Raw genomic sequence first — 19,928 nt, forward strand, 5'->3', positions numbered from 1 at the left:
TGATAGTTCATTAGCACTGCAGCAGGGGGAACTCTGCCTTGTGGTAAAAATACCGGACAACAGCCTGTTGTGTGTTTTTTTTTTTTTTCCACAACAAACAGGAAGGAGACAGGCAGGTGGTGATGGGAGGCGTGTCCTTGTTCTGTAGTCAGCCTGTTGTAGCTGGAAGATTATTAGTTAGATTATAAGATTGGTGATTGTGACAATAAATGTACCCTAAACATCAGCCTCAAAACCAATTTGTGTGTTCACTTGCCTCCTAAACACATAAATTATTTTTTTTTTTTACAAAAATCCTCTTTTCTTTATTATTAAAATGATCAGAACTACTGCAGAAGTGGCCCCCCCATTGGGTCCACGTACCCCTGTAGGCGAACCATGATGATGTTGGAGATCCTCGACCTTTTCTCCACTCAGGTTGTCAGGAAACCTATTGACCCATGCGGATGAACCTTTACCCAATGACCTTTTCTCTGAACGGGCTCGAGTAATTAAAGTAGGCTGGAACACAGGTTCTGCTCCCGGTTTGTTGAGAAATCGAAAATCCTTAAAGCATCACTTCAGTATAGGGCTGCAATTATCGATCATTTACTTGATTAATCGATTAGTTGTATGGTCTATAAAATGTCAGATTCGAAAACAAAGGAAAAAAAAATCCAGCACTCTGCTCGTTAGTTTTTCTAAATAAATGGTGATGCTATAGCAAGAGCCGAGTGTGGGATTTTTTTCATTTGTTTTTCGAAGTTGGCGTTATCGTCCAACGCATCTGCACAGAAGAATTTGTTTGGATGTGCGAGTCATTTCTTCAAAAACTCCCAAAATATCAGAAAATGGTAAAAAAAAAAAAAGTTGATCAGTGTTTCCCAAAAAGCCCGAGACGACGTCCTCAAATGTCTTGTTTTGTCCACAACTCAAAGACTTTGACTTTACTGCGAAGAAACTAGAAAATATTCACCTCTAAGAAGCTGGAATCAGAGCGTTTTTACTTAACTCAAACCGATTAATCAATCATCAAAATATTTGGAGGTTATTCATTTAAAAGTTGACAACTCATCAATTAATCTTTGCAGCTCTACACTTCAGGTATTGTTCTCTACTTGATCCACAGTTGTGTGTGCGTGTGTGTGTTACCAGTGTGAGAAAATGATAGATGCCTTGCAACAGTGACCAATTATAAAAGGGCTCTTGCCGACAGCGCTGGGCTCAGCAATGATGGGGTTTTAATAAAGTCCTGCTGAAGCTGGAACGTGAAGTGAGGTAGTGAGGTAGAAAAGCAGAAATTGTGTCGGGGTCATGATTTGATTCTCAATCAAATCATGACCCCGAGAATTGAAATCAATTCTCAATTCTATAATTGGAAAAGGATCCACTATATACTGTACATCGTCCTACTTCAGTACACTGTTGTACAAAGCATTCGGTCTTTTATTTACTTCACTGAAATGCAACATCAAACATAACCGGCAGTTAAAATAAATAATAAAAAAAAACGAGCAAAAAAGAAAGAAGGCAGGCAGTACGCTGTAGTTCCAGTCTGTACCGAATATTAATATCAGAATATTCCCTGGTCCAGCTCAGCTGAAAACAGAACAGCACGGAGTCTGTCAGCACGTTACCGCGTTGTTCACTACCGCGTCTGTTTGTAACCGTTTTAGGCTACCGGCAACGTTTTCAACGGATTTAGCAATTTGGATAACACATTCTACTGTCCTGCCAGGCTGATCTCATAAAGTGGCGTATGTATGACATGCCAATTCGTATGCCATTTTGGTGCGTCATCAAGACACATAATAGCTTATTAGCGTGTTTATCAACGCAGTTAGGCCGCCATTGCCCTACATTATGTGGGAATTTTTCGCCGTAGCGAGTAGTATAAAGGGACGTAAGTCCGCGGATGGACTTTCACCCAGGAGTGCCGGGATCGCGTCCCATGTGTGGCATTTTTCAGCATTTTATTATTTTTTATTAATTTCTTTTTAAGCCTTCCCTTTTTCTTTCCTAAACCTTTCCTTGTTGTTATTGTTTGTGTGACGTTCTCGCGATAGTATGCCACGTTCTCGCGATAACACACAACGTGGCGACGCCACGTGGTGTGTATGTTTACATCCGCTGTATACAGCGTAGACATACACGGGGATAGCTCAAAATGCGTACAGATAACACGCCATTTGGCTTTAGGAAAGTGACGCGTATGTTTACGAAAAGTCATGATGCCACGTTGGTCCTGCTGTTGCACACGGGAACTAACCACAGACAGTTGCCTCGTTCATGGACCTCATCGCGGTGTGTCGCTGCAGAATGAATTTAGGGGAAACACGATGGATATTTGGTGTTATTTTTGAAACTTAAAAAAAAAAAATGTCTGGCCTGGTAGGGGTTCCCGTTGGCCTGGCGACCCATCAAACCTAAACTGCTATAGTGAAAACACTGTATCAGATTCCTTTTTAGTGACCTCACTGTGTTCCCAGATCTCACGGATTAATTAATTGAGTACAGTGGTATTATCACCGATCGAAAGGATTGACACAACTATGAAAACAAGATCCAAGTTATATGAAAATTCTGATTATTCTTAAGAGAGGAAAACTTCCCCCATCTTTCCTTCCCTGGCTGTGTCCGGCTGCCTTGCTCATGGGCTGTCGACGGAGAGAGTAGCAGAGCTGAGAAATAACTGCAGAGCTGCTTGGTTTACGGACCGGAAAAGAAGATGCAGGCAGGTGTTGCCTGCTAAATGTGGCAGCCATGGAATTGCAGTCTGATATAATTACCTCTGTGTACCCAGGCACTAAGAAGATTACCCATACTGTGTGTGTGTGTGTGTGTGTGTGTGTGTGTTCCTGGTACCCCCCCCCCCCTACTACTTTGCCCTCTGTCCATTAATCTAAGACGCCTGACAGATATTCCTCGCCCTCACTCGGTTCGTGTTTTCTCACCAGAGCTGCATCCTGACAGCCCAAAGTGCTACCGGGAACGAAGAGAAGTGGTCGTTTTTTTCTGTAGAGGCATGACACACACACACACACACGCACACACACACACACACACACACACACACACACACACACACACACACACACACACACACACACACACACACACAGAGAGAGAGAGAGCATTCTTTCTGCTTATTGATCTGCCAAAGGGAGGTCCTTGCTGCTGCCCACATAAGCTGTTAACTGCCCTGGATTACCTATCATCTAAACTCAAATTAAAGCCTTAAGCATAAACAAACATTGCATGCACACACACACACACACACACACACACACACACACACACACACACACACACACACACACCTAAACGTCGTCACCACCCCTCATTAATCTCCTCCAGCAGCGGGTCGGCTGCTTGACCGTCACAGCTGGAAATGTAAAAGCTGTCAAACTTGTTGTCTCCTGGCATCAGCGGAGTCTCTGCTGTAACCTGGAGACGTCTCCTCTTCACAGAGAACCTCGGCATCACAGCTGTTTTAGCAGGTTTAGCAGGTGTTGTGCACAGCTCTAGCTAAGGTGCTGATTAATTTATGAAGATTCTACTTTTAGCCTTCTTCTAGACTTCAGACTTTTACACGTCATCGTACTGCAGTTTGACTAAGTGCTCCTTTTCAGTTAAATAGTACCACTTACTAAGGGGTAGGTGTGTGAAGATTCACCGATACGAATTGGTATCTGGTTGTATTAGCACAGATTCAACTACATCGATGCACGGACCCCTGCATCAGTCGATATGGGCCGTGATTCGGCCGATGGCCCGGTTCTGACGTTACGAATCGGTTGACCTGAAGCTCTGCTGTCAATCCAACCAAGCTGCTGCGGTGTTCTCACTGCTGTTGATAGAGACGGGTGTGTATGTGTGTGTGTTTAGGTTTATGTGTGACTGAGACAAAAGCCTGACCGTTAATTAAACCGTGATTAAAGACTTGGTCATTCATGTTCGGGGTGGCAGGGATCAGCCAATCAGTGCCTCTGTTTGGGTTTGCAGAAGAAAAAACAACGTGCCAACTGCGAGGTTTTGTTTCAGGACTTAGCGGTGAAAAGAATACATCGTAGATATTGTAAATTGTACTGGCTGCGGTCTGTGTCCATAAAGATGGGAGTAGACTGGTGTAAATATACATAGATGTGTATCTCTGTAGGTTAAGTTTATAGTGACGTATTTCACGTCGCTAGGTTACAACATGCTGTTATCTCATCGGTTGCGCTTTCGAAAGGTCCGCGGCAACTAGGTCAAAGTTTAAATCATTTGAACTTTGAGCGCAGCACGACGCCAGGGCAACGTTACAATCGTTAAGGAAAACGAACGAAATAGGGAAAACTAGGTGGGGAAAAAAACATTGTTAACTGAAATAAAAATGAGGCATTACAAAAAAGCGATAACTCAAACGGTAATGTCTATTTGCAAAACTAACTAAAATAAAAAAAAAATTAGGCTAATAAATAAATAGGCTAACGATTGTGTCATAACCACGCGACTTACTGTCTCATAGTAGAGGAATTACTGTATAGTACAGGAGAAGCTCACAGGGAGTTTGGACTTACATTAGCTGTTTAAGTTTAATTACTAATGTTAACTAGCATTTTAGGGATCAATAATTAGCCTGTGCCTATGTTATCTCCTTACATATACCTACTCTCTCCGTCTCTGCAAGATTGGGAATGATTGAGATTTCTCTTGGCACAGCTACCAGAAGACTTACAACTTTCAGACACGTTGCTCACGTCACATCTACGTCTTCAAGCTCAGTTGGAGGCTGCTCAGTAACGCTCAGCGCTCACCGGAAAAGTGCTTCTAATAGACTTCACTGGTCTCCGTCCAGAGCAACGAGATCTGTTGGTCCGTTATATACTGCCTATGGGTACAGGGCATGGGTGTATGGCTACAGGACCAGGCAGTATGACGGAGACCGCCATAGGATAGAGAACACTACAGGCGGGCTTTCACTGGTGACCCGATAACTGCTCGTTAGCAATTACGCAGGAACACCAAAAGCATGAGGAAGCGTGGGTCATATCATATGTGTATCGATACTGGGATGTCATGGTTCGTTTAGTGTGAAAGCAATTTTTGGATGGTTTGGACCAAATCGATAGAGCATCTTATCGCGATATTTTCCATGGCATTATTGTACCTGTCCCAGGATCTTTTATTATATAAATTCCACATGAGAATTTAACTTTTTGGTACTAGAATAATAAAAATCAATTGTTTTTTTTAGATCCCATTTGCAGCAATAAAATTGAAGTGAGAAGAACAAACAGAGAAATGCATATTTTTAGATAAAACAGATGTTGACAAATATTCCGGTGCTAAATCGATACTTTTAAAACTGTGCCGGTGCCTAAACGGTGCCTGAACCGGTACTTTTCAATAAAGTTTAAAAAAAAAGAAGAAGAAAAAAAATAAGTGTAGTAAACAACGGTCAGTGACTTGTTTATTGCTAAGGCCATGGTCAAAATTAAAGATTTAATAATAATGTAATAACTATAACAATAACAATAACTTATTTCACCAGTAAATTGCTGTTGAACCCCAGATGGGAAAAGGGTATTTTACAATTACTGTGAATGCACCACAAGGCTACCTGTTTTAAGTGAATCTGTGTTGTTTAATTACGACAATGGCAGCTGCAAGTGAACGCACCGTCTGTGTTTTTTAATTCCGACCATATAAACATACTGTATATCTATGAATTGCGACAACTGCAGCTGCTGCGCTGCAGTGCAGACTGTTACATCCCGCTGTTGAAGTCCTCCACAGTGAAATACAGTCACACTAACGTTAGCTGTCAGCATTTTAACCGTGATTAATCCAGCTGCTAGCTAAAGGTAGGCTAACGTTACATGCTGTCAGGTGTAGTGAAAAGTCGAGCACCGAAATGAGGCACCGAAACTTTCGTTCTTATTCGGTCTCGTTACTACCATTTACGTCGGCACCGGTTCCCTATTGGCACCGAGTTTCGGTACCCAACCCTATTGACAAAGGACATATAGTATTTTTTTGGTTTTATTTTGTCTTTCTTCACATCTAATGAATGTTGTCAGTTTGACATCTTGCTGTTTGATTTCTTTTTTTGCATTGTTTTATTATGAGTGATAGCTTGACAGTTCCCTTTGACTGGCTGTCTGGTTTGATCAAATCATATCTCTTGAGGCGGCATCACTCTGGTTCAATACCCAGTTTATTTGTTTTGCATAACCGTCCAATACTGATAACATTCATTAATAATGTTTGGATGAACTTTCAGTCCTTCTGGTCCGGTCCTTTATCAATTAAATGTACTGTTATCAAGTCTGTTTCTTAGACTTCACTGCAAACAGGAACTGCTGATAGCTAATTCAGGATCATTTTAAAGGGATAGTTCTGATGTTTTTTAAGTGTGGTTGTATGAATTAATGGAGCAATATTACATGAGAGGGTTTGATTTAACGTCATTATTGGCACGACCGTGATGAGGCTAAGACCAAGGCGCTTGCGCCGAGGTTCGTAAGCATCACTGAAGCATTGTATTGCGATTATGCAACAACGGTTACCAACAAAATAAAAGTTATAATCAAACTGTATTCATATTGTGGGGCTATTCTTTCTCAACATTTGAAAAAAAAAGCAACAGACGATTTCTAGCCTCCCGTGTTTAGTCAGCCAGTCAACTTAGGCTAACGTTAGGTTTGTAGATATCGTGGCATTTCCCAAACTGAATAATTGCCGCAAATTTAAACCCCAAACTCGATACAGTATTGCCACGGTAAATATCCCGATACTATATAAAACGCTGTTAGAGGTTAGTTTGTTAGCAATTAGTTTGTTAGTTAGTTTTTTTTTGTTTGTAACCCTTTAAAACACAAAAGTAACACATACTAACTAACTGATTGAGGCAGTGGTAGAGCAGCAACTCCCGTGTTCTGCGAGGTAAAACGTCTGTTTTTGTCAAAGGAGTCTGGTGGCTTTGAAGAGAGCAGAGATAACTGTCTCAGTTCCCCGTCGTAGAGGGCTCTCTGACAGCAAGGTGAAGAGGTGAAAATATTCAAAATTAGGGGTGACCCCGAATAGTCGAAGATTCGATGCATCGATATGCAGAGCCTGATTCGACCACCAATCTCACAGTCGAATCTTAGCGGGTGTTGTTATGAAACGAGGATCATACCATTTTGGCAAAATGGGGGTGCTCAATGTCTAATTTCACACAGAACTACTGGTTTTGTACGGTTATATTAAGTTATATACAGCCTTTAATTATGATAATGCTGTAAAAAAAAAACGTGAAAAGAAAGAAGCGTTCAATAAATATTTTTTACGTGTCTGTGTGTGTGTGTGTAAATCCAACCACCGCTGTGACAGATTTAAGTTTCACTTTCCCTGATCCGCGACAGATGAGGAGCATCTTGGCGGCAGGGATTAACGTTACTTAACAATGTCTGGAAAAAGAAAATCTAAAGTGTGGATGCACTTTCAAATGGTAAAAGATGATCCAAAAAAAGTAAAATGCAAGTTGTGCCAACAGCTCATGTCCTACCACTCGTCAACAACAAACATGGCTTTCCACTTAAAACGGGTACGTTTATTACCAATAAAGACGTTTCACTCTTTCATATACAGTATAATGGCGCTTTTAATTTACGAATAGCAATATCATACGTTGGGACTTAAAATATGTTAGTCTTTTTTCTAGATCCACCCACAGTAGTAGTAGTAGTAGTAGTAGTAGTAGTAGTAGTACCGGAGCTGCGCCAAAACTAACTCAAAGAAAGCTAGATTTGAGACCGCCATTGCCCGAGAAAAGAGAAATCAGGGACAAAATTGCAGAGTTTATTGCGCTTGACATCAGGCCAGTGAATGTTGTGGACGGTGAAGGTTATAAAGAATTAATGCGCACACTTGAGCCAGGATACACAGTTCCCAAAAGAGAGACGGTTATGCATGCGGCGGATGCGAAATACGCGTCCATACGCTGCTGACTAGTGTCGTGCCCCTCCCAACCCATTCACACACACACACACACATAGATGATTCGACTATCAGTCGACTATAGAAAGATTCGACAATTCTGATTCGAATGTGTAAATCCTTAGTCGGGGACACCCCTAGTGCCCTGCCATACAAAACCGTTTTTACTTGCATTTTTTGAAATATGTGTTTGTGTTATGTGGAGAATGTGAAAATAAACTGCTGCCTCCTCTGTCAGCTTTATCCACTGAAAATAAATAATCATAGAAATCGGGCCAATTACAAAAGCTGGTCAGTCTGACATCATGTTGCCTGAGCTCATTACTATTCATGAGCTCGCACAGTTGGGCTGGGTAAAGGATGCTGACAACCAGGCTCTCATTGGCTAGCTGTTAGCCAATCAGATTCAAATAGCTTAGCTTGTTGAATATTAATGAGAACTGGCAGAAATCGAGTCTTCCTGTAGGCTTTCTATACCACGTTAGAACGGCTTGAAAAAAGGTAACCAAGGCATTTTTTCCGCCAAAAATTTTTTACAGAGTCCATGGTAGAACTTCAGACATCACCACAAAGTAATGAAATACAAGTGGCAGGGCACCTTTAATTACTTTAATTCTCTTGTTTTAACGTCCACTTGCTGTCTCTCTGCACTCTTCTTTTGGCTCCGATCCGGGTGATGAACTACGTTATTAAAACAGATCTACAAACAAAAATCTGCGATGACAAATGTGTGTTTTTAGCATATCTCCTCGGGCGGCCGCTGCAGTCGTTCTTGTTCCACATTTGACTCGGACGGCAGGAGTTCCATTATCTGTAATGCACTGTGTCTCACATTTTCAACCTGTTAGATGGAGGTGGAGGCACGTTCAACGCGGTCCCAACCTGCTGCTTCCCCTAAATTTGCCCTCGTCCTCTCCTGCGGTTGAAAGGCGGACCACAGCGGCTCCATTTAGACACAGAAAAGGCGAGGAAGCCCACACAAAAAAGCTGTCAGCAGGAGATAAGTCTCTGCTCTGCTCACTTTGTGTAGCTGAAATTGGCGCTTTGACTCCCTTCTTCTCAGAATGTATTTGTAGCTGGCAGTGTTGCAACAAGCGGGATGAATAATGGTTTAATTTCCCCCCCGATGCCGCCGCCATCCTCCCGACGCCTCATAAATATGCAGCTTATGAGCCGCAGCTTCTGGTGCCTCTGTCGCTCATCAAAACTTAAAATTCTCCTACAACACAATATGTCAGCTGTGGTTCACTGGGCAGGAACTACCAGGACCGTTGACATTTTTTGGGAATGATTTTTTTTCTTTTTCTTTCTTCTGGCATGACTGCTCTGCTCTGCTGAGAATCGCTCCTCTGAAAAAATGCTGTTATTGTTTTGATGACTTAAATCTAGTGGATAGATGAAGAGATGGATGGTAGGTCAGCAGGTAGATGGTTATGTCCCGTCAACATTTCCAAAAGCCAAGGGACATCTTGAAATCTCTTAAGTTTTGTCCAACCCGAAAACATAAAAGCAGTAAAAGTTTACGTGTGAGAAACTGGAAGCAGATCACGTTTTGCCACTTTTTCTAGATGTAGGACTTGATGAGTTATCCACTTATCAAAATGGTTTTATGAAAAGGATTCTTTCGATAATCATGTGTCAAGTTATTAAACAGCGTGAGAAATGTCCACACACGCATTCATTTGGAAGCAGGTTTCAGTCTTCTGTCTGTCTGAGAATAATGAAATGAAAGGATGCTGATAAAGTTGTGTGTGTGTGTGTGTGTGTGTGTGTGTGTGTGTTTTGAAGCGTTATCCAAGGCGCTGTACAGGTGCAGGACTTTTGAAATGAAAGCGTCTGTGGATAAGAGTTCTTTTCTTCACCTGACCGGAGTTGGCTTGGTAGTTTTTGTAAAGTGCTGCAGCGTGAGTCGGTTAGCTGGACTCGTTTGTTAGTTGCTGGACTTTGGTGCTCCGCTCGTATGACGTAGCTTATCTTTGAGTGATGATAAGGTAAAACTATCCACAACATATTTGAGTTCCGTCTAGGGATCGACCGATGCTGGTTTTTTCAAGGCTGATACCGATAGTTAGTAGTGAATGAAACCGATTTTTTTGGAACCGATATGCATTTACAGCAAAAATGAAAATCTTTGCGTCAAAAGAACGATGATGGAATGTTACAAACTCCAACAAAAAAACCTTGTTTAAATGCTCTAAGCAATTATTTAATAAATTAGAAACTTTCAACATAAGACCCAGTAAAAGAGAGTCATAGGCTATGTTCGCACCACAAGTCTTAAAGCTTAAGTCGGATTTTTTTTTTTGCTCAGATCTGATTTTTTGTTTGGCTGTTCACATGACCTGTTAAAATGTGGCCTATATCAGATTCCAGTGTGAACTGTTTGCGGTTTCGAACTGACCCGCATGCGCAAAAGAACGGTAACAATGACATCAAAGTTAGGGAGGTTATGGAGGAATAAAAGGTTATGGAGCGTAAAAATGCTGCAAAATACTTGCCGACTCAGACAAGCATATCAAGATTTTTATTAACTTCTGTGGACTGTGGTGGCTGAACAATAATAGTTCAACTATAAAGAGACTTAAGTGAGAAAATGAACCCGTAACAATAAAAGTGAGGAGGACAACAAAATATCCAACTCCACCAATGCTCTCACAGAATGCAGGTTATGCGTTGTAGCCCATCATAACCACACACACATTTATATATCGGCACTAAACACAGACTTCCCTAGCTTTGTGGAAGACTTAGGTGCGCGTATTTCGGCATATTTTAGGTATCCTTCCTCAAGAAAATGTTATATATATATAAAAAAAAATGCAATTTCTCCGTACGTTTTGTCTTTTTTTTGGGAATTTGTGTAGTCGTGTTGTCTCTCTTTGTGGTTATTTTTTCTTCTTCTTTGGAATAATTTTGGATCTCTGTGGTCATTTGGCATCTCTTTGTAGTCGGTTTGTGTCTCTTTGTCCGTGTTTCCTTTAGGATTTTATTTTTTTTTTGCAGTGGGGGCAGGTCTTTCCAAACAACCCCCGAACAAATAAGGCTTTCATGACAACTCCTGCCATAACTTCGATCTAAATAGTTAAACTACAGATATATTTGTCCTGCATGGTGTCACACAGCAAACTCCACATGTACAATACTCCCGTTTTCCTCACGAACGCACAAACCAGACAGAATGAAGAAAAAGAATAAATCAAAGTCTGCTGTATCGCCGTCCACCTGCGGGTGGGGGGGCGTGGGCAGGCTTTCCAACGGGCAGGATCATTTAAAAGGCAACCGCGACTACAGTACATTGTGCGTATGGCCTATTTCTGATACCGTGGCGGCAGAAATTTTGGCGTGGCGGGCCGCCTTTTCCAAATCAACATAGAGCAATACACTGCTTTGTGGTAGTTTTGTGTCTCTTTGTGGTAGTTTTGCGTCTCTTTTTCACATAATTTTGGACCATTATTATCAACATATCTCTGTCTAAAATGTTGGAAAAGCTAGAGCAGATAATAAATACATGAATATATATATATATATATATATATATATATATATATATATATATATATATATATATATATATATATATATATATATATACACACACACTACTGGTCAAAAGTTTGGGGTCACTTTGGGGTCAAGGCACACCCTTGAGTGTCAAAGTATATGGGAGCTGTACCACTTTTAATTTGGGTATGACGTTTAGACCAAAAAGCAGGAATTTCAAGTGTTTCTTCAGCCACTTCTGTCTACAACAGTCGAGAACCCTTTTGCAATTATGTAAGCAAATAATGTAATCTGAAAACTGCTTCCCTGGTTAAAAAAAACAATACAACCGATCTCAGCAGGTATTGTGTCTGGAATGGAGTGGAATGGAAATTTCTAAGTGACCCCAAACTTTTGACCGGTAGTGTATATATAATATAAAAAAAAAAAAAAAAAAAAAAAAAAAAAAGCTTAAAGGTCCCATGATATGGTGCTCTTTGGATGCTTTTATATAGACCCTAGTGGTCCCCTTATACTGTATCTGAAGTCTCTTTCCCGAAATTCAGCCTTGGTGCAGAATTACAGCAACTAGAGCCAGTCCCACAATGAGCTTTCCTTAGGATGTGCCATTTCTGTGTCTGAAGCTATTGAGGAGGAGAGTGGGAGGGGCAAGGTGGAGGGTGGGGGTGTGGCCTTGACCAACTGCCACTTTTCTCGTTTGAAAGCCATGATGTCTCTCTCTCATGGGTTGACCAAATTCTCTGGGCAGGCAAAGCAGAGAAAGGGGAGGTAACCTTGCTTGTTATGACCTCATAACAAGCAGATTCCAAAACGGCCCATCTGAAATTTCAGAGAGAGCAGGATACCCAGGGCTCGGTTTACACCTATCACCATTTCTAGCCACTGGGGGACCATAGGCAGGCTGGGGGAACTCATATTAATGTTAAAAAACCTCAAAGTGAAATTTTCATGCCATGGGACCTTTTTAAAGACAAAACTTGCCAAAGAAGTCCAACTACACTCATTAGATCTGAGATTTGGCTTAGGCGTCACCCAAAATGGCTCAGGTGCTGCCCCTAAACTTTGTAATGTAAACAGTCCCTGCACCCCACTCTGCAACAATAGTGTACATGTAACACCTTGAAACCATTGGCTCTCTGAAAAGGAGTTTAAAACTGACGTTAGGACTTTCAAATGGTTTGGCAGTGCAGTAAAATAAAGGCAGGTATTTGGAGGTATTGGGCTCTATCTTAGGTCCTTTTGAGGACCTTCGCCAGTCTCAAAACATGTCTGAATCGTTTTCCAGCCACAGCGAGACACATTCGTCTCCCAAAGTTGTTTTTGGAGGACTCGGTTTCCTAATGAAAGACATTTGTTAGATAATGAGACTCTTCTCTTGTAATGACGCTGTCAGACTTTAACAATGAGTCTAATCTTGTACTTTTGTTCTTTTTCTCATCCGTCCTGCCTTCCTATCATCTGCTGCTTCTTCCTCTCCATCTGTTTCTTATTGATTACACCCTCCTCTGCCAACATGTCTCCCATTTCTCATCCCATACTCCCCCTAAACTTTACTTCCACTTTCCATCTCTTGTCCCTCTCAGGTGAACAAGCAGCAGCTGCAGGCGGTGAAGGAGCGTTTCCTGGCCTTCCTCAACGGGGAAACTCAGATTGTGGCAGATGAAGCTTTCTGCAATGCCGTGAGGAGCTTCTACGAGGTAAGGCGTTTTTTTTCCCCATTTTATTCTACTCTTATGCCGACCTTACAATAACCGACTTTTTAAGCGATTCCACTGTCGCAGACTTATTTCCAATATAGGAATGAAATCCAGAGAGTCTCGGAAGAGTTGGGCGTGCTTCTGCCGTCTCCATCGTTTGGTGTAATGTGGTCATAAAACTCCGTCCCAGTCAGTCTTTTTCTTGCTAGACGTTCCGACAAAATCAAACGTGTTTGATATTGTAAGTTTGAAGTCTTGGTAGTGAAGGTAAATCATGTGAACATTGGCAACAACCAATGAGTGCGCTCCCTCCAGCACCAAACAGGAAGCAGCAAACAGCTAAGCTAAATGCTAAAGAGGGAAAGTTGCCGATTTTTCAACCCTTCTGAAGCGAGTCATCCAATGGGAGTTTTACCGGTACTTTGCAGACCGTGTTAATCTGCGCTTTGTCACGTTTGAGATATCCAAACCACTTCCGTATAGTTGAAGTTGTGTTACCTTTTTTGTCAACTATTTCCTCCGCTTTGGAGGATAACACAAGTTCACTTTCACCGTTGCTTTCGTGCCAATGCCCCTCGGTTCCACTCACTTTAACGTACAACCTTTTGGTGCGCATTACCGCCATCTTCTGAAATGGAATGGCGTTTATTTCTGCTGTGCAATAGGCTGTTAGATCCATCTGTATCGAGTAAAATATGTCCAAAGTTAATCATCGTTATCGACCTGAATTTTATCTCGATCCCATATCAGTCCTTCCAGAAAAATGCAGAGATTTTTTGTGATTATTGCGTGCAAAAATCCTTGATTATGCGGCACGTTTTCTTAAAAAAAATGCGATGGAATATGCGGGATATTTATGCAATTTTATACGATGAAATAGCGGGAACTTGCAAAAACTGCGGTTTGATGAAAAATAGAAAAGAAAGTGATTTCCCCCAACACCCTGCTTTTCGATGATGTTCACATCACGTAATTACGTCACTTCATAACATTCCCATGGCAACAGGGGAAAATGGCTGCTCTTGTGTGAAGTAAACGCAACATTTTTCAACTTTCTGCAAAAATATATGGGACTTTTTTGCAACGAAAATGCGGGGATTTCATCAATATGCGGACTTTGGTTGATTATGCATTGAATTATGCGATCGCATAATCACATTTTTCTGGAGGGACTGCCATATCAAGATCGTTTTCTTGCCTAGCCCTAACCAGAGCTGTTTGCTGGCTCTTTGTCCCTTGCTGTGCTTTTCAAACTGTCCCGTGTTCAGTTCTGGCCGTGCCTCCGTCCACCTCCACACCTCTCATGACAGAGTGGTCATTGAGCTCTAATGGCACAAAGCAATTAAACGGCGCCGGCGTCAGACTGAAACAGATTACAAAAATCGATCTTGTCAGCTGTTTTTCTGTTTTAAAGGTTTTTTTTTCTTTGTTTTGGAGCCCCGTGCCACCAATCTCTGTCGTCACACTAAAGCTTTTCAATTTCCATTACCTTTAATCCCTGTGACCGCCCACTTCACCGCACAGTTTCTCTCTTGATATTACTGAACATATTTCTCCATGTACACCCATCTACTCTCTTTGGAGCTCTTTGGATCATGCCTCTCTCTGCAGCATTGTCTCAGTGTTTGGATGGAAAGCTGTCCTCTGACTCCTCCAGAGACTCTGGCTGAATCAGAGTTCTCTTATTTTTATATCTCCTCGATTGAACCAGAAGTTGTTCTGGCCCTCCTTTTGTGAAGGCCGTCTAGAAGCTCTCATTCCTGCCCAGAAGGAGCGAGGATGGAGGATGGGGGATGGATCTCCGAGGAGCTATGAGCGAGGACAGAGGAGAGATCTCCGAGGAGCTATGAGCGAGGACGGAGGAGGGATCTCCAAGGATCTCTGTGCGAGGGTACACAAGAGCAGCCTTCCCGGAAGCATGTGACGCTTCGGAAGAAAAGAAGGCTCATCCCTCTAAAACACATTTCCTTGTTTCCTCTCTCCTCACATGATTTCCTCCGTCTCTCCCATGCTTCCTCGGTCGGACACACTAAGCCGCAAGGATGGGAAGCAAGTGAAGGAACCGTGGATGCAATTTAAGAACCTGAGACCTAGCCACTGTTACAAACCCCTCCTACGTCTACTTGTGTTGGGGAACAGCTGTGAGCACAGATTGCAGTGAATTTCCTCACTCTTTTAATTCCATTGTTGCACTCTGTCTCTCTTATCTGTTGCTCCTATCCCTCCATCTCCCCCTCATCTTGGTCTTCCCCTCTCCTCTGCTGACGTGCCTTCTAATCTGGTATGAGATGGAGATCTTATCCGCCACTTGCAGCTCGTCTCCTTAATTGCCGGCAACTGCGACACGAGGGGATGCCACTAAAACTCTGCTGCAGAAGAGCCGATAAGCCAAATGATCAAAGTGAGACGACTTGTCCTCCTCCGTGGCCACCATTGTCCCCCTGAGATCGGACACAAAACACTCGTCATGTTTCAAATGTCCTCCCGAGGCTTCCTATATATTTTCATGGAGTCAGAACATCAGTAACCTGCACACACATAGCAACACCAGCAGGGATTTGCTATGTTTTTCATTCATCATATAAACTCAATGCAGATGTTCCACATGAGGAAAGAGGGCTGTCACCGCAGAGGAACATAAGATGATCTATGATCTGCCCCTCGCCCTGCTCCAACTTTTTGCATCATCCTGGTAGACAATATGTCAAAATAGCAAATATACACTGAGTAAGTTTGGTGCAGATGCAAACATAAAAGTACAGCATGAATCTGGAAATAAGCTAAAAATGTGTCCGTTGCAACCAATCTTGACGTTGTTACAGAGGTGTGGCTGACTGTGTTTTTAGAGGGCATAAATGATTGCGTATTGAAGCCTAATATATATTCTCCCTCTGTGCATTAGAGCTCCATTGTTATTAAAAACACCGCGTTGAGCCACACTGACGCATGAACATGTTTATTTTGACTCAACCTTTAATCAACCTCAAACCTTAATCCGCCGCTGCGAAAATAGTCACCACTTGTACATTCTTTGCAGTGTTTATTTTTTGAATAAGTGTGCTTCTATTCTATCTATTATTTCTGTATATTCTGTATGTGTGCTGTGTGCCTTATAATGCTGTAGCGCTGACCTGACACCGATCCGATACCGTTGTTGAATTAATACTAAACTGTATACCTTCCACCTTATACTTTCCTTTCACCGTGTGGAAGAGACTAAAGGCACCAGACTTTCCTAAACATGACTTTCCTAACTAAGACAAAATAACATAGATGTAATGTATTGAATTCTTATTTATGTTGTATTTACAAAAACAATTGTGCATTAAAATCGAAAATAGAATGTAAGACTTCTTAAAATCAATTTAAATAAATAAAATGTAGCAGTAGAAACAAAATGGTGATACTCTTCCAGCATGCGACACATGTTGTGCTGACGAATGACGTAGAATGTGCTGCGACGGAGATATATATATATATATATATATATATATATATATATATATATATATATATATATATATATATATATATATATATATATATATTATTTTGAAATAAACTAACCAGCTATTTTGTCAATATCGGGGACCGATATCCGATCTTAATATCAGATCGGTGCACCCCTACTTACGGTACAGTGAGGTGCATAACATTGGTGCTGTTGAATTGAAATTGAATTAAATGCTGTCAGCCGCAACCGCAACGGAGAGAGAGTTGTGTATAAGACAAGGATGGTGTGTCTGTGTTGCTCCACCGTTGTAGGGTATGTGAATGGAAACCCATCCAACAGGCTTACACACTTTCAACAGCATTACCCAAATGATGCCGATCACCGGGACGAGGATAAAACAACCTGTATTTTCAGTATCGTAGTTTACAGCCTGTGGTGGCCTGTTGCTTTTTGGGAAAGTGTTTGTTCAGTGTGTCCATGCAGTGCAATACAGAAAGTGTTTGCACGGTTCCTTATTTTGAAAATGAAAATACGTAGTTTACCAAAGTAGCCAGTGGGGAAAAATGGTCCCTCAGTCCCCAGCGGGAGGATGTCTGTCATTTCAAATTGCATTTCCTCTCCACACCTACTGACCAGACTGACAGAAACGGCTGTGCTATTACTGGCTGTCCTGCAGTCCTCCTCCTGTCATCTGTCTCTGTCATCGGTCTCATACCGCACATGTCCTCCTCCTGTCTGTCCATCAGACTCATTAATTAACACCCATAAGATGTCGTGACTGCTCTGCTGCTATTCTGCTTTCCTTATTAGCATCTTGTCCATAATTTAGCTCTTGATGCACGATGATGAGACCCGGAGTCTGTTGAAATCTGTGTCAGCAGCGTATCTCCAGTGAGTGTCTAATAAGTTTCTTCGCACAGTCAATGAGATTGTTCTAAAAGGGTTTTTTTCTGGAAAGATTTCTAGAGAAAAGTGACTCATGACTTGTCTACTTTAATGAATGTGATAGATGAATTTAAATGAAAAGAGAGCATTTTGCACAGGATATAACCTCATCCAGTTTTTGTTAGTAAAATCACTGATCCAAAAGTGCCAAGACTTCCCAAAATGAACCTATCTGATCTCTCAGGTCCAATTTGTGTACTGAAATGGCCTTCGACGGGACAATTTTACTTTAGCCTTACATATTAAAAGGGGCACGTTAAATCTCGAAACGGTGTGCACCGTTTAGCTACAGTTTCCTGGTTGAACGACATGTTTCCACAAAACCGTCAATTAGACAATATGCCACCAGCTTTGAGGTACGTTTTCTCTTAGTTGGTGGGTGTGTCAGAGATGTTACCCAATCAGCAGCGACGTATATGTAAAGTTGTGGTATTAAAAAGGCAGTGCGCTTGCACACGCAGGGCACCACCGTTCAAGGCACCACCGTTTCAATTTAAATAACTGAACTTGCCCCTGGACAAACTGGTGTTAGCTTTACAGACTGTCGGGGCAAACTGGCGTTACATACTGTTGGGGCAAACTGGCGTTACCTTTACAGACTGTTGGGGCAAACTGCCGTTACCTTTACAGACTGTCGGGGCAAACTGGTGTAAGCTTGACAGACTGAAGGAGCAAACTGGTGTTAGCCTTACAAACTGACGGGTCACAGTGACGCTAGCTTAACAGACTGACTGGGCAAAGTGACGATAGCTTTACAAACAGAAGGGACAATGTCACTGTTATGCGAAACGACTATGTGTCTTGATAACACTCCAAAATGGCATACGAATTGGTGTGTCATACATACGCCACTTTATGAGATCAGTCTGGCTTCACAGACTGACAGGACAAACTGACGTTAGCTTAACAGACTGAAGGGACAAACTTACATTGGATTGAAAGACCAAAGGGACAAACTGACGTTAACGACTGATTGGGCAAACTGACGATGGCTTCACAGACGGAAGGGACAAATCTGACATTGGATTCACAGACTGACGGAACAAGTTCATGTTAGCTGGGAGGGGATTTATTTTCTTCCAGATGATTTCAGCTCCTAAACGCTGCTGTGTTGATGATCTCTTGTTCACTTGAGTGACAGTCTGCTGATGAAACAACGATTTATTGGCTGTTCTCTCCAGAGACTTTCGAGCTGCTCTGAGCACTTAGGATGTCTTTAGGTATTCACATCTTCACAATAGGTGTGTGTGTGTGTGTGTGTGTGTGTGTGTGTGTGTGTGTGTGTGTGTGTGTGTGTGTGTGTGTGTGTGTGTGTGTGTGTGTGTGTGTGTGTGTGTGTGTGTGTGTGTGTGTGTGTGTGTGTGTGTGTGTGTGTGTGTGTGTGTGTGTGTGTGTGTGTGTGTGTGTGTGTGTGTGTGTGTGTGTGTGTTCAATCTTCCTCTATAATACTATTCGAATTTCATTTATTTTTTTAAATATTTGAACATTTAATGCTCAAATACAGCCTGTTATTAATATGTACTAAACTACTTGGGCTTATGCATTGTCAATGCCACTATAACCATGTGGTGGTTGTTGCATGTTCGGTCCACTAAAGGGACTTCCAACATCAGCCTGGCCTTGAAGGGGATCTACGACATGGTGCATTGCATTTCCTACACGCCGCTCTCTGTTTCCTATCATTTTCCACCACGCACACAGCGACAAACACAAATCAACAGAGAAATCTGTAATGAAACATTATCTAACAAGTGTATTGAAGGGCCTCTGTTGTAACGGCTAGCGGTGCTCAGTTAGCACAATGACATCATGTTAGAAAGCACAGCCGAAACGATTTGTCATAAACTAAGTAACGAAAGTGATAGCCTAGATGCTAACAGCATTGATAACTAAGCCAAATGGTGCTGTCTACTACTATTTTCGTGATTTATAAGCAACCTGTTTCTTGCATATTGTCACGTTACTGAGAATACAGCTATTAGAAGGTAATATATGAAGTCGAAGCTACTCTGACTGCTGTAGGGCAGCTAACATTAACTCTAGCTGTCTCCATGAAGCTCCTGAGCTCCTCTAACTCGCAACGTAGTTGGGAAACGAGAACGAGCATTTTGGCTCGGTGGATGTCTATTTTAAAGTTTCCCATCCTTCTACCGATTTCCAGCCGCAGCCTGTCCTCCCCCTGTACTAACGTTACGTCCTCCGTGATGTTAAGACCTCACAATCCCTTGTTTCTCACTCCCGCTAACCTATTGTACATTTAATTATATTTGATTTTTGGAATTCATTCCAACAGCCCGTGTGTGTGTGTGTGTTTGTGTCTCAGGAGATGAATAGAAAATGAAATCCTCATCAATCAGTCATCACGCCGAGAGGTGAAGTGGTTTTAA

The 19,928-nt window shown here is 41.9% G+C and overlaps 1 protein-coding gene across 5 annotated transcripts in view; it reads left to right on the top strand.

The window, feature by feature from the left end:
- The window catches only part of cadps2 (Ca++-dependent secretion activator 2), a 245,374-nt gene that overhangs the window by 41,130 nt on the left and 184,316 nt on the right, over positions 1-19,928 (top strand). For all 5 annotated transcript variants that reach the window (XM_028586489.1, XM_028586486.1, XM_028586488.1 and 2 more), the window contains exon 2: positions 13,029-13,142. In XM_028586489.1, the coding sequence (XP_028442290.1) occupies positions 13,029-13,142 (114 nt within the window). The remainder of the gene's footprint in view (positions 1-13,028; positions 13,143-19,928) is intronic.

The sequence above is a fragment of the Perca flavescens genome, chromosome 8 (genome assembly GCF_004354835.1).
Source record: "Perca flavescens isolate YP-PL-M2 chromosome 8, PFLA_1.0, whole genome shotgun sequence".
NCBI lineage: Eukaryota > Metazoa > Chordata > Actinopteri > Perciformes > Percidae > Perca > Perca flavescens.